The sequence below is a fragment of the Numida meleagris genome, chromosome 1 (assembly GCF_002078875.1).
Source record: "Numida meleagris isolate 19003 breed g44 Domestic line chromosome 1, NumMel1.0, whole genome shotgun sequence".
Classification (NCBI taxonomy): domain Eukaryota; kingdom Metazoa; phylum Chordata; class Aves; order Galliformes; family Numididae; genus Numida; species Numida meleagris.
Window position 1 is genome coordinate 124094879 of NC_034409.1, and position 12448 is coordinate 124107326.

Consider the following 12448-nt stretch of genomic DNA (forward strand, 5'->3'; position numbering starts at 1 on the left):
ATTTTGCTTGGCATCAACAGCACTGAAACAGAGAAAAGGCAGCAACTTAGCAGTCTGTATGTCTGGCAAACTCCAGGCAGAGTAGCAATATTTTATTTTTCTTTTTTTAAATTATTCTAAAAATGTTTTTAAAACAGCATAAAACACCCCAGGCTGTATTTTCATGCTTAGCTACCTAAGCTTTCTGAGTAGTTGCACCCTTTAGTGTTTTATTGAACAAAAGCCTACATTTACCTTTTCCTGAAAACTGCAGGAGCAGACAAGCAATAGACATAACTCTCTGCAGTCATCCACAACATGATCTCAAATTTCCATTTTAACCACATCTCAAATCTTAGCTATAAGAATATCTCCTTTTCCCCACCCTCTGGTTTAAATTGACTGCTATTACCAAACTCTGGGAATAGAGGCTGTATAAAAGTTGATATACAAAGGAGAACTCTGTGGTATATCACTACTAATATTTTGAATGACGAACGATGAAAAGTATTTAAAAGAACTTTTTAGATCACTTGGATTATAACCATGCTACCCTTTCATTCTTTCTTGAATTCATATAAAAACAAACCCTTCAAAACATACTTTTCTTGTGAATGAAAATACAAGGAAATTGTTTGCCTGCCTGCTTGTCTTTCCACTACAAATACTGATAATCAGATCTGGTTACTATCGTCTACCTTGCACTATCAAATAACTATTTGTTTTCAATTGCATACATATTCATCTGGATTATTAAAAAAAAAATTGGATCACTTCAGAGAATGCAAAAATACAGTACACTGGAAACAAATTCAATGCCTGCTCTTTATTAAAGTCAAAAGAGAAACTTAACTAATATTACTAAATATGTGTTAGCACAGTTTCTGCAGCCAAAATAAGGGCCAGCTTGATTTCTCTGTAAATTACAGAATGGAGAAGGCTTACTAATAACATAAACATTGCTGAATGAACTGGTCACTGTCGTATAGTGAAAATGTATAAATTTCAATAAAAATATCAGCTAATTCTTTTCACTGGTCTTTGTTGAGCACTCACAGATCTATAATAGATGTGATTTGAAAAATCAGGGACTATGTCTGTAAGAAATATTTGTTTTGTCATGTATCATTCACTACGTATCATGAACTGGAGGATTCCAAAAGAACTAATGGGGCTAAAGGATGCAAAGGACCTACTGGTCAAAGAGGCTCATGGGAATTAACAAATTTCTAAGAGAAAGTAATCACCTAATAACACCAAGAAGCCCAGAAAAAGTATATTATCAAGTGTGCACCCAAGAATCATAGAATCATAGAATCATAGAATCATAGAATCATAGAATCATAGAATCATAGAATCATAGAATAAGTTAGGTTGGAAAAGACCTACAAGATCATCCAGTCCAACCATCCACCTACCACCAATAACCCCACTAAACCATGTCTCTCAACACTATCTCTAAATGTTTCTGGAACACCTCCAGGGACGGTGACTCAACCACCTCCCTGGGCAGCCCATTCTAGTGCCTGACCACTCTTTCAGAAAAGTAGTATTTCCTAATGTCCAGCCTAAATCTTCCCTGGCACAACTTGAAGCCATTCCCCCTCATCCTGTCACTAGTTAGAAGAGAAAAGAGACTGACCCACAGCTCACTACAACCTCCCTTCAGGTAGTTATAGAGAGTGATAAGGTCCCCCCTGAGCCTCCTCTTGTCCAGACTGAACAATCCCAGCTCCCTCAGCCACTCCTCATAAGGCCTGTGCTCCAGACCCCTCACCAGCTTTGTCGCCCTCCTCTGAACACGCTCCAGGGCCTCCATGTCTTTCTTGCAGTGAGGGACCCAAAACTGGACACTGTACTTGAGGTGGGGCCTCACCAGTGCTGAGTACAAGGGGAGAATGACTTCCCTACTCCTACTGGCAACACTGTTTCTGATACAAGCCAGGATGCCATTGGCCTTCTTGGCCACCTGGGCACACTGCTGGCTCATGCTCAGCTGAGCATCGACCAATACCCCCAGGTCCGTTTCCTCCACACAACCTTCCAGCCACTCTGCCCCAAGCCTGTAGCGTTGCCGGGGGAATCATTCATTCAGAAGATTCTGAGCTGTTGGGCAGAAGATCTTACTAAAATAGTCATTCTTTTTTTTTTCCACAGAGGTTGTATCTACACTTAAAACTTTGAAAGATCCATGACAAGGACCTTCAAGAAAAGTTTCTGGAATATTAAACATGGGTTAGGAGATAAAGAGTTGTCATGAATCAAAATGTGACTAACAGTTGGGAAAAAAAGATGTAAAACAGCTTATGACACATGCAAAACACTTAATAGGAAGGTATCTTGATGCTACTCTGTACTATGTCCTTTGTTATTTTAATATATTTACTTCAATATTGGAAGTGGAGAAAGTAGTGAAATTTAAAAAAATCTACATATGACATAAAGTAGCACTGATTAGTCAAATTCAGGAGAAAAGATAATGGACTTCTCACCAAGTTGGGTGAAAAAGAAACAAGATGCAAGGTCAAATTCTGTATGAATATTTGCAGTGTAATGGACATTAGAGGAAAAATAATTGAACTAGAGTCTATGCTCTTAGTTATTCATACAATAACCTTAACTGTACATATAATAAAATGGACCTATGCTAAGCCTAATATTTAAAGCACATCTGTAATCAATAAAATACAAAGATAGCAGGTGGAATACAAAATAAAGTTGCTAATGTTAAAATGTAAATAGATAAATGGATAGTAATATTCATGGAAAACATGAAAAGGCTATTTCAAGAGAATGTATTGTGCAATGAGAAATATTTCACAGAAGAAAAGAAAAAACAATAAGAAATTAGGGGCAAGGGAAAACACATCAATCAAAACAGAGCAGACATTAACCAGACAATACTTTTCTGAATGAACTACTAAGGGGAAAGAGGCACAATGAAAATACAGAAAACAAAGGTAAGATAAGGAAGATATAATAGCTTATTACTCCTTTATCAAAGAAGAAATATTAAACTTCCAGAAGATGTTTAATGGAATCTGAAACTGTCCCACTTCAAAACAGTAACTGTCTTCTTTATTATGGGTTTAATTGCTTAAGAATTTAGACTAAGAATTTAGAAAAACTCAAAGTGGACCTTCATACTTATATGATGAAAAATTGTAATAGCTAAAGCTAAAAGCCTTTCTAGAATCTCAATTGTCATGATTTGTGTCTAAAACCAAAGTCATACTGTTTAGGATTTGGAAGTCTTCTCTGAAGAAGGGAAGCAGAGCTCCTGCATCTTCCTCTGAAGCTTCTGGTCTTTACATCTGTCAGAAAAAGGCAACTGGAAAGAGGGCCCACTGTTTTAATCAGTCACTTCCATATTACCTTCTAAAAAAGGATGCTGGAAAATCAGACTGGGTATCAACTAAACTCCATGTTAGTTCTGGTTTCTAATTTCAAGAGATATCCAAATATACGGTGACCTTTCCACAGTCAGGATCTAGTCTAATAACAACCTCAAATAATATTTCTCCTTCTTCGGCATTCAGACTTGCAGTGAAAGCCTAACTCTCCAAACTCCTCTTAAATTTTATTATTGGTGCTGATTTGGCTGGATATCAAGACAAATTAGTGAGTACAAATTGTGGAGATATGTTGAGAGCTTTTGATTTAGGGCAGTACAATTAGAGCTGAATATAGTGCACCAGCTTTGACAAGAGGGTTAAGTGGCTTGATTCATATTCACATTCATATAGCATTCATACACAAAAAGGTAAGTAACTAAGATTATCTAGCAAAGTCAGGGAGACAAGACATACATGTCTCCCAGTTTTGCAAATGAATCAAGCTCCAAGTGCATGCATACATAACCACAAGCAAATAGGGATTGTTCTTTTGATTTTTTCAGTCACACTGTTATGTACAGAGCCTTAACACATGACTGCTAATATGAATAAATCCTTATGTATGAAAATTGCTGTTATGCAACCAATTGATCATTTCCACTTCAGCTCTTCTGCAAATTATTCTTAATATACTTGTTAAATTGAGGACTGATACAGAGATGGAGAGAGTGAAAGATAAAACAGAGTTCATTGTATTTTAAAACTGTAAATGTATACTCAGCTGACTGCATAGGTCTTAACTTCTTTTTATTTTGTTAAGAATGTATCTCATGCAATAATTATTTTGCTTCTTACATAGCGATTATTTTTTTCCATAGTATATTGCAGTACTTCCAGTATAGCATAAGAGACAACTGCAAAACCACATTATAATTCATTTTGAAAATAAAAGACTTACTATTCCCAAGGTAACCCTATCAATCAGATTTTTATTAATTCAGATAAGATCTATTCCAAATTGCTCTCCGTTCTGTAAGTATGAATACAAAATTCTGCAAAGCTTAATAGAAAATATTCCGTTCAATCAAACTATTCCTCAGGAAGGCATATTCCCCAGAGTATTTTTCTTTCTTTCTTGTCATCATTTATCCTCTGTCTTATGTCTGGCATCCTAGAAGGCAAATATTCTTTAGAGCTTCTAAAACACCTCAGGCTGTGCCTTCAGCTAAAGATATGTAGCCATATGTTTCCTTAATTACTTAAAGCAATACGTAAGGCCTATGTGCTAATGTTTAAGATAGATTTCACTCTGGTGTTAACCCAAGGGAATCCATCTGATACTCCATAACATCATGACTTTGGCATTACTTGTTTTGCTTGAGTCGCAATTCCTTTGTAGCTCTCTTAAAATCTAAGGGTCATTTTTCAGAAAGATGCCTACTGTCTAAAAGGAGTTGAGTCTTTTCACTCGAAAACTTCACTGCATTGTTATAGCTTACTCTATATACCTTTCTGCCTTTGTCCAGTTTTGCAGATGCTACAAGACTGATTCACCAGAGGATCATGCTGCCATCCAGAGGAACCATGATGGGATGGAGTACTTGGCTGACTGGAAACTCATGAAGTTGTGCAAAGGGATGTGCCAAGCCTGCATCTGAGGAGAAATCTGCTGTGCTCTTGCACCTGGAAATGCTAGGGACCAACTGGGTGGAAAGCGTATTTGCAGAGAAATATCTGCAGGTCCTGGTACATGACTAATTGAATGAGGCAGCAATGTAGACTTGTGGCAATGAAGGCCAACAATATCTGTGGCTGCACTAGGATGAATCTTGACAGAAGTTAAAGACAGGTGATTCTTTCAATCTGCTCAGCCCTGATACATGCGTGACTCACCAGTACAAAAGAGTGAACGAAGGACATGGAGTGAATTCAAAGGTGAGCCATGAAAAAGATCATGTAGTATCATAGAACCATAGAATTCTTAGGGTTGGAAGGGACCTTTAAAGGTCATCTAGTCCAACTCCCCTGCAATGAACAGGGACATCCACAGCTAGATGAGATTGCCCAAGGCCTGATCCAGCCTCACCTTGAAAGTATCCAGGGATGGGGCATTTGGACGATATACATGTAATCCTCCCACATGAGAGGAGAAGCTGTGATAGCTGGAATTGTTCAGCCTGGAGAAGAGAAGGCTGAGTGGGGGGTAGGTCTTATGCATGTATTTTACATGGATTTATCCAAGTGAAGAAGACAAGGATAACAAGAAACAAGGCACTTTTTAATTGTGCACAGGGACAGGATAAGGTAGAGGGCACAAACTGAAACATAAGGAATTACTTTAAAAACATAAGAAAAAGCATTTTCATGGTGAGGATGCTCCAGTGCCTACTGGAACAAGTTGCGCAGAGAGTTTTGTGGAGACTCAGTCGCTGGAAATTTTCAAAATTTGACTGGACACAGCCATAAGAAACCTTCTATAGCCAACTCCGCTCTGCAGAGAGTAAGACTAGAAACTTTCAGAGGCACTTTCTAGTCTCAGTTGCTCTGTGATTTTATGGTTCTGCAACATTATTATAACCAATCCCTGACTAAATGTTATAACCATGAAATCAAGCAGAATTCCTGCATCTCCACACTCTTCCTTCTCTCATTCTATTATCCCTTTTCTCTCTACCTTTGTCAAAAACAAATTGCTGACGATAAATTTGTTCATTCCCAGGATGGAAACACATTCTCAAAAGTATCCAGCCATGAATTACATTCTTGCTGACTGAAGGGATCATATTAACCAGAGATATCAGAATGGACAAAACAAGAAAGGCTGTTTGCTAAGCAAACAAAGAATTTTTCTTTCTGAATGATCACCATATTGCAGTAAACAGTACCTTTCAGTATTGTTGGGTGATATCACAAGAAAATAGTGTATAGCAATAAGATAGACATAAAACACATTTTAGTCCTTCACAGAACAAACAGACTTTAGAGTATATATTTTGTAAAGATCTGTACCTAAGGAACAAAACTCCCCTAATTAAAGTCTTTCAATTTCCAAATAAGTCTTTAACTCAATAGGTAGGCATTAGTTTCAAAACAATCTTCTTCAATTCTGACTTTTTTTTGAAATCTTGTCCTTCTCTGGCTGTTGCGGAACTTGCCTATCCCAAACTAAATCCAACTCCTCATTTTAGTTCTTAACATAACTCTCTATTGTTACATTTTCTGTAATGAACACAGTACCACTCCTCTAATCTTCTCTTTATCCTCTCTTTGTCTGGTTCCCACTCATTCCATTGCATTAAGCCCCTATTTATGATTTCTCATGGCTCACAAACAATCTTTTCCTTTTTTATTCTGCTATCCATCCATGATAGTAAAGTACTATGAACTAACATCTCTCGAAAGCTAGATATCTGGCCAATACAAGAGTCTAGTTGCTAGTACTACAACTCCACACAGCTCTCACTGAGCACATATTCTGGTTGAGCTGCTGTATTTGATGAGCAAACTCATTATATTTACTGCCTATGCTTGGATTTAGTTTGAAGGTCACAAGCAGTTTACTATTAAGAAATTGAGTTTTGAAATTTTTGACCCTAGAGTATATTACAGATTTGGAAGAAAAACAAGAAAATATTTTCTGACACAATTTAAAAAAAAAAAAAATATCAGAGAATGTTCACCTTTATATATACCGTTGCAACCTCCATGGACTTCTCCAGAACTGGAGATTTCTTCAATATGAGCCCCTTGGTCAGACGAAAAGTATACAAGAGATCTATTGCTCAGATTATAATTCTTCAGCACATCCAGAATCTGTCCTAAAAACAAATAAAAGAAAATAGTGCCTTTGGTGGCTTGTTCTAATTAACCGTGGCATGTACAAATACACATTGTAATTGGCAACATACAGTATGCAGCAGGGGACAATTTCACACAGCCTGTTGCAGTCAAGACTGTGGTTCAATTGTAGCAGGGTTTCTTGAAGTATAAAATGAGAAGATTTGTGTACAACTGAAAAATGAGCTAATCCACAGAAAGCCACATGGTTATGTTCTGAAATTCCAATGCATAGTGGGTTCTCACATTTCATTTACACAAGACTTCTTTCCCTTGGCACAACAGAGGAGTCTTGCACTGCACATACATTCAAATTTATTTAGACTGAATTCTTTAAAGAGGGCTTCTGTACTAATGAGCGTGAAGCCACCCTTTGTAACTCTTTGTAACTTGCTCCGGTGAATTTTATACTGATTAGGAATCTAAAATTATTGGTCTTGGAAACCAACCAAAGAATAAGAATATAGCACACATCAGCCTGCAAATGAGGTTTAACCTTATTCTTCAGGGATCCTACAGCACATAAAGATAATTTTTGAGGCCTGTAACTAGTGGTGTTCCTTAGGGTTCAGTGCTGGGTCTGGTCTTGTTCAACATCTGTATCAATTATGTGGATGAAGGGATAGAGTCCAAACTCAACAAGGCTGCTGATGATAGAAAGCTAGGAGTGGCTGACACATTGGAAGGCTGTGCAACCATTCAACAAGACCAAGACAGACTGGAGAGCTGGGGAGTGAGGAACCTGTTAAGATTTAACAAGAGCAAGTGCACATATAGTCTTGCACCTGAGGAGGAATAACTGCATGCATCAGTACAGACTGGGGATTGATCTGCTGGAGAGGAGCTCTGCAGAGAAGGACCTGTGGGTCCTGGTGGATAACAGGTTGGCTATAAGCCAGCAATGTGCCCTTGTGGCCAAGAAGGCCAACAATATCCTTGGGTGCATTAAAAAGTGCGAGGCCAGCAGGTTGAGGGAGATGATCGTCCCCCTCTACTCTCCACTGGTGAGGCCACATTTAGAATACTATGTCCAGTTCTGAGCTCCCCAGATCAAAAAAGACAGGGATCTCCTAGAAGGAGTCTAGTAAAGGGCCACAAAGATGATAAATAGCCTGGAGCATCTCCCAAGTGAGGAAAGACTGAGTAACCTAGGTCTGTTCAGCCTGGGAAGAAGAAGACTGAGGGGGGATCTGATTAATGTTCATAAATATCTAAAGGGAGGTGGGAGGCAACTGGAGGAGGCCAGGCTCTTCTCAGTGGTGTGGAGTGATAGGACAAATAATGTCCTAAAACTTGAACATAGGAAGTTCCATACTAGCATGTGGGAGAACTTCTTTATGGTGAGGGTGACAGAGCACTGGAACAGCTTATCTAGAGAGGTTGTGGAGTCTCCTTCTATGGAAATATTCAAGACTTATCTGGAGGCCTACCTGTGTGACCTATTGTTAGGTACCTGCTTTAGAAGAGGGGTTGAACTCGATGATCTCTTTGAGGTCGCTTCCAATCCTTGCAATTCTGTGATTCTATGATTTTCTCTTTATCCTTTTTACTTAAACATTCAGGCATGCTCTAATTTGAATGTTAATTTTGACTTGCTCATCTGTCCACTCAGAATTAATTAATTAATTCAAATAGCACACTATTGTCAGAGAATGACATTCACAATGCACTCACAGAAATGAACCAAAACTTCAGTTTCTATTTTAATCTTGAATAGTTACACCTACTATAATGAACACTGTATAAACAAGCAATAAAGTGTGTGAAATAAGACCCATTAAAGAACATCTGAATGATATGGTTTCTATTAACACATGCCATGCATTTACTTACTAGCATTTCTAAATGGTAAACAAAACAGAATAAAAATGCAATGCCTGTACTGTAAACAGATGTATTTGACATACTGCCATATATTAGATAAATTTTGAAAGCAAATAGCATAAAATAAGCAAAATATATCCTTTATCATCTTCCAATAACAATATCTTCTTTTTTTACTCTTCTAATTTTATTTCTTTAGATTACAAAGATACTTTAGAATTAAGCTAAGACTGATGTATAAACATTCTTAGATAATGTTAGTTAATGTACAAGGAGGATTTTCACCTGGGCTGTTTTAGCTGCCTAACTTTTTTAAAAGGTGAATCATTACTGCAAGAAGGCAGTAATTTAACCTACCGACTAAAAAGAAAAAACAGGCAACTAATTGGAAAGTAAATACCTCCATATTAGAGACCTAGCAAGGTAAAATGAATCCTACCTGAAACTGAATAAATTCACTACATGAGTTAAATTTTTATGAGTGTGGTGGACAGCTAAATGAGATCAGAGTAAGAAAAGATGTTAAAACTATTGCTTCACACATAAAATATGACTGGGTACGTATCATACGTCATATGCTCTTTGATTACAAGAATGGGTTTTCTGCAAGCCTAGCTGATCTCCTTGAATCCCATTCCTGGTTATTGAAAAAAATACAAATGTAAAGAGTTTGTAGAAATAAAAAGGTTAGAATACGAAACCATAGGATGAATAAGTTAAAATAGTTGGAAAACTGTAGCTCAGTTTAAGAAATGATGGCTTGCAATCCCCAATGTAGGAAACTATTAATAAAAATGGAAAGATTCTTTATCAAAAAGACTGAAAGTCCTGTTCTAAAAAATTAACAGCCATACTGATCTCTGTGAATGGCACTGCTTACATATTTCTGGTTTGAACAGAACAGATTTTGAAAGACAGCATTACAAACAACAAAATAAATCTAACACTGAGAGAGCTGCATATTTTCTGAACCTACAGAACAACTATAATTTAAGTTCAACCTTCTCCACCTATTGCCATTCTAGGAGTGGATATTCCAATTCATGTGTCTAACACTGAATCAAAGACATTAGATCATTAAACACTGTTCTTTCATTTATACAAAAAAAAATAGATTAAGAATAGCATTAAGATGTTGCTTGCTTTAATTAAGACGATAATGTTTCAAAATTTAAGCAAAGCTTCCTCTGAAATACAGTGAGGATAGCTGTCTACATGCTGTTCTCTGCTCTCATTTCAAGCTATGTTAAATTATAGGATTGTTTCATTGTGAAAGTGAAAATGCTGACTTCAATGGAGTGATACTCATGTAAAAAAGATGAGAGCAATTGACTCTGTTCTTTAGAAGGAAAGAGAGAGCACTATGCCACTATTAAACTTGCCTAACACAGCATAAATGGAAGCTGAACCTCCCTATATAATGCTGAAATTAATTTTTGAAGTTTTTAACCATATAAGATTTCCTCTGTACTCATGTACATTAGGTTACAGGGTTTATAAAAAATGACTACTCATTTGAAAACACGGCACAAACACTGAACAATAAAGTGTTTATAAATGTATTAACAATTTGGAAATCTCTTCCAGTCAAGCAAGAGTATGAAGAATGTATTTGCTCCATAATTAGCTTACTGTCTTTTGAAGTCAATAGGGCAGAAGGGTTATCTGTATTAATTTGAAATGATGTAGAATCTTGCTGAAATTATGGGGAAAAAAAAGCTTTAGAATATAGAATACCTCAGTGTGGTCTAGGCATTAGGAAAAAGATCATTCAACTAATTAGGAAAGCTTTAAAGCAGTTCGCCTGATTCAAAGAAACAGCAAGATTCAGACGGAGGTTTAAGGATGACTCTGGACAAGATAGTTCGCAACAAACGAAATTTCTTTTAATAGAACATTTTATCCTACTCAGCAGACTTTCACATGACTCTGTCATACCCAGAAGTTTATAGTAAGCTTGAGATAATTATTGGACAAAGATTGATCCGGGAAGATCAGCCATCACATCTCTGCCTAGAGACTTTTTTTCTGTTTATGTTTCAGAATTCCCTGCTGATATCAGTGTTTGCTTTTGAATAGCATAACTAATCAGAATGACAAGTAACTTGTTTCGAAGCTGAAGGGGCTTACATCTGATAGTGTTTTGAATACATGCATACTTTCCTACACATTACCCCTACATGTATAAATATCTGGAAGCCTATATTGCTCCCAGAAAAGATAATGATGCCATTCAGCTAAATATCCACTGCATATTAAATTTCTTGGGACCTTCTTTCTGGTACTGGAATTACATTACGGTAATCCCACAGTTCATCATCTCTTCCAGGCTCAAAGGCTAATATTTTCATCTTATAAAGACTTACTGTTGCAACTTCTGCCCATCGTCTTTAACAAGTTAACAAACATTTTAATCTCTACATTGATTTTGTGTAATAAAAAAAGAGACTTCATTCTTTAATGTACTGATCTGATTATAAAATACATTGGCTATAACCTTTGTATAAAAATCAGCTTAGTAACTTAGATCAAGACATCCGTATCTTAATTTTAGCTTTTGTACATTTCAGGTTATAAATATGCAAATGTTTCGTGATATGCTTAAAGCCATACAGCTTTCCCTAGATAAATATGTAAATCAGTTTGTCTCTGCAGTGGGGAAGTAATTATCACTTTCAGACCCACTCACTGAGCACAACACTTGAGGTAAAGATGGAAAATAATAAAACCACTGACAGCAAAACAAGAAGTTGCTGCACATATGGCGAGCAGTACATAAACTCTGTGTGAAACTTGTTTAACATTCAGGGCTTCAATACAACCACTAGGAAGTGGAAATTCTGGGACAAAGTCATAGATTGATAGTTTGGAACATTAAGTAGCCCATTAATTGAATGCACTCACCTAAAAAGACTTGATTCTGTATAGAGGGAGCATTAGCATATGAACCTCAGTGGTGAGAGAAAATAACAGCTAATATAACTGATTAGAAGAGACAGTAAATACAGAAATTATTTAAAAATATATAATAATTCCTACAGGAAGAAAGCAAAAATTAGATTCAGCAGAAAGTCTTGACTCAGTCTCATTGTGCTAACATTATTTATAAAGTTACATTATGGAAACAATCTGTACAATGAAGTAATCTTCAAAGTATAACACTGAGAGCAAAAATGTGCCAAGTTTCTACTACTAAAGTTTAGTGGGATTTTCAATGTCAAAAGGACATTCTGGTAAACAAGTACCATCTTGTTCTGAAAAAGTACATCTATATCAGTGTTTTAATTAGGAGCAGGAATGTACGTTTGTGTCAATCCAGTTATCACCACTTTATATATTTCTGCTTGCATAGCAAAGATTTCTTGGATTTTCTGACTTGGATTCCTTTCCAATTAACTAAACTCAAGGATGGAATCTGGTAATGCACTTAAAATACTGGCACTACTGAGGAAACATGCAGCCTCTGGGAGTTG

At 36.7% G+C, this 12448-nt stretch overlaps 1 protein-coding gene across 9 annotated transcripts in view; it reads right to left on the bottom strand.

The window, feature by feature from the left end:
• Positions 1-12448, bottom strand: part of STS (steroid sulfatase) — a 113488-nt gene that overhangs the window by 41206 nt on the left and 59834 nt on the right. For 8 of the 9 annotated variants that reach the window (XM_021411032.1, XM_021411009.1, XM_021411024.1 and 5 more), the window contains one exon: positions 6995-7132. The exons of the other annotated variant lie outside the window; for it this stretch is intronic. In XM_021411032.1, the coding sequence (XP_021266707.1) occupies positions 6995-7132 (138 nt within the window). The remainder of the gene's footprint in view (positions 1-6994; positions 7133-12448) is intronic. 9 annotated transcript variants of the gene reach the window in all.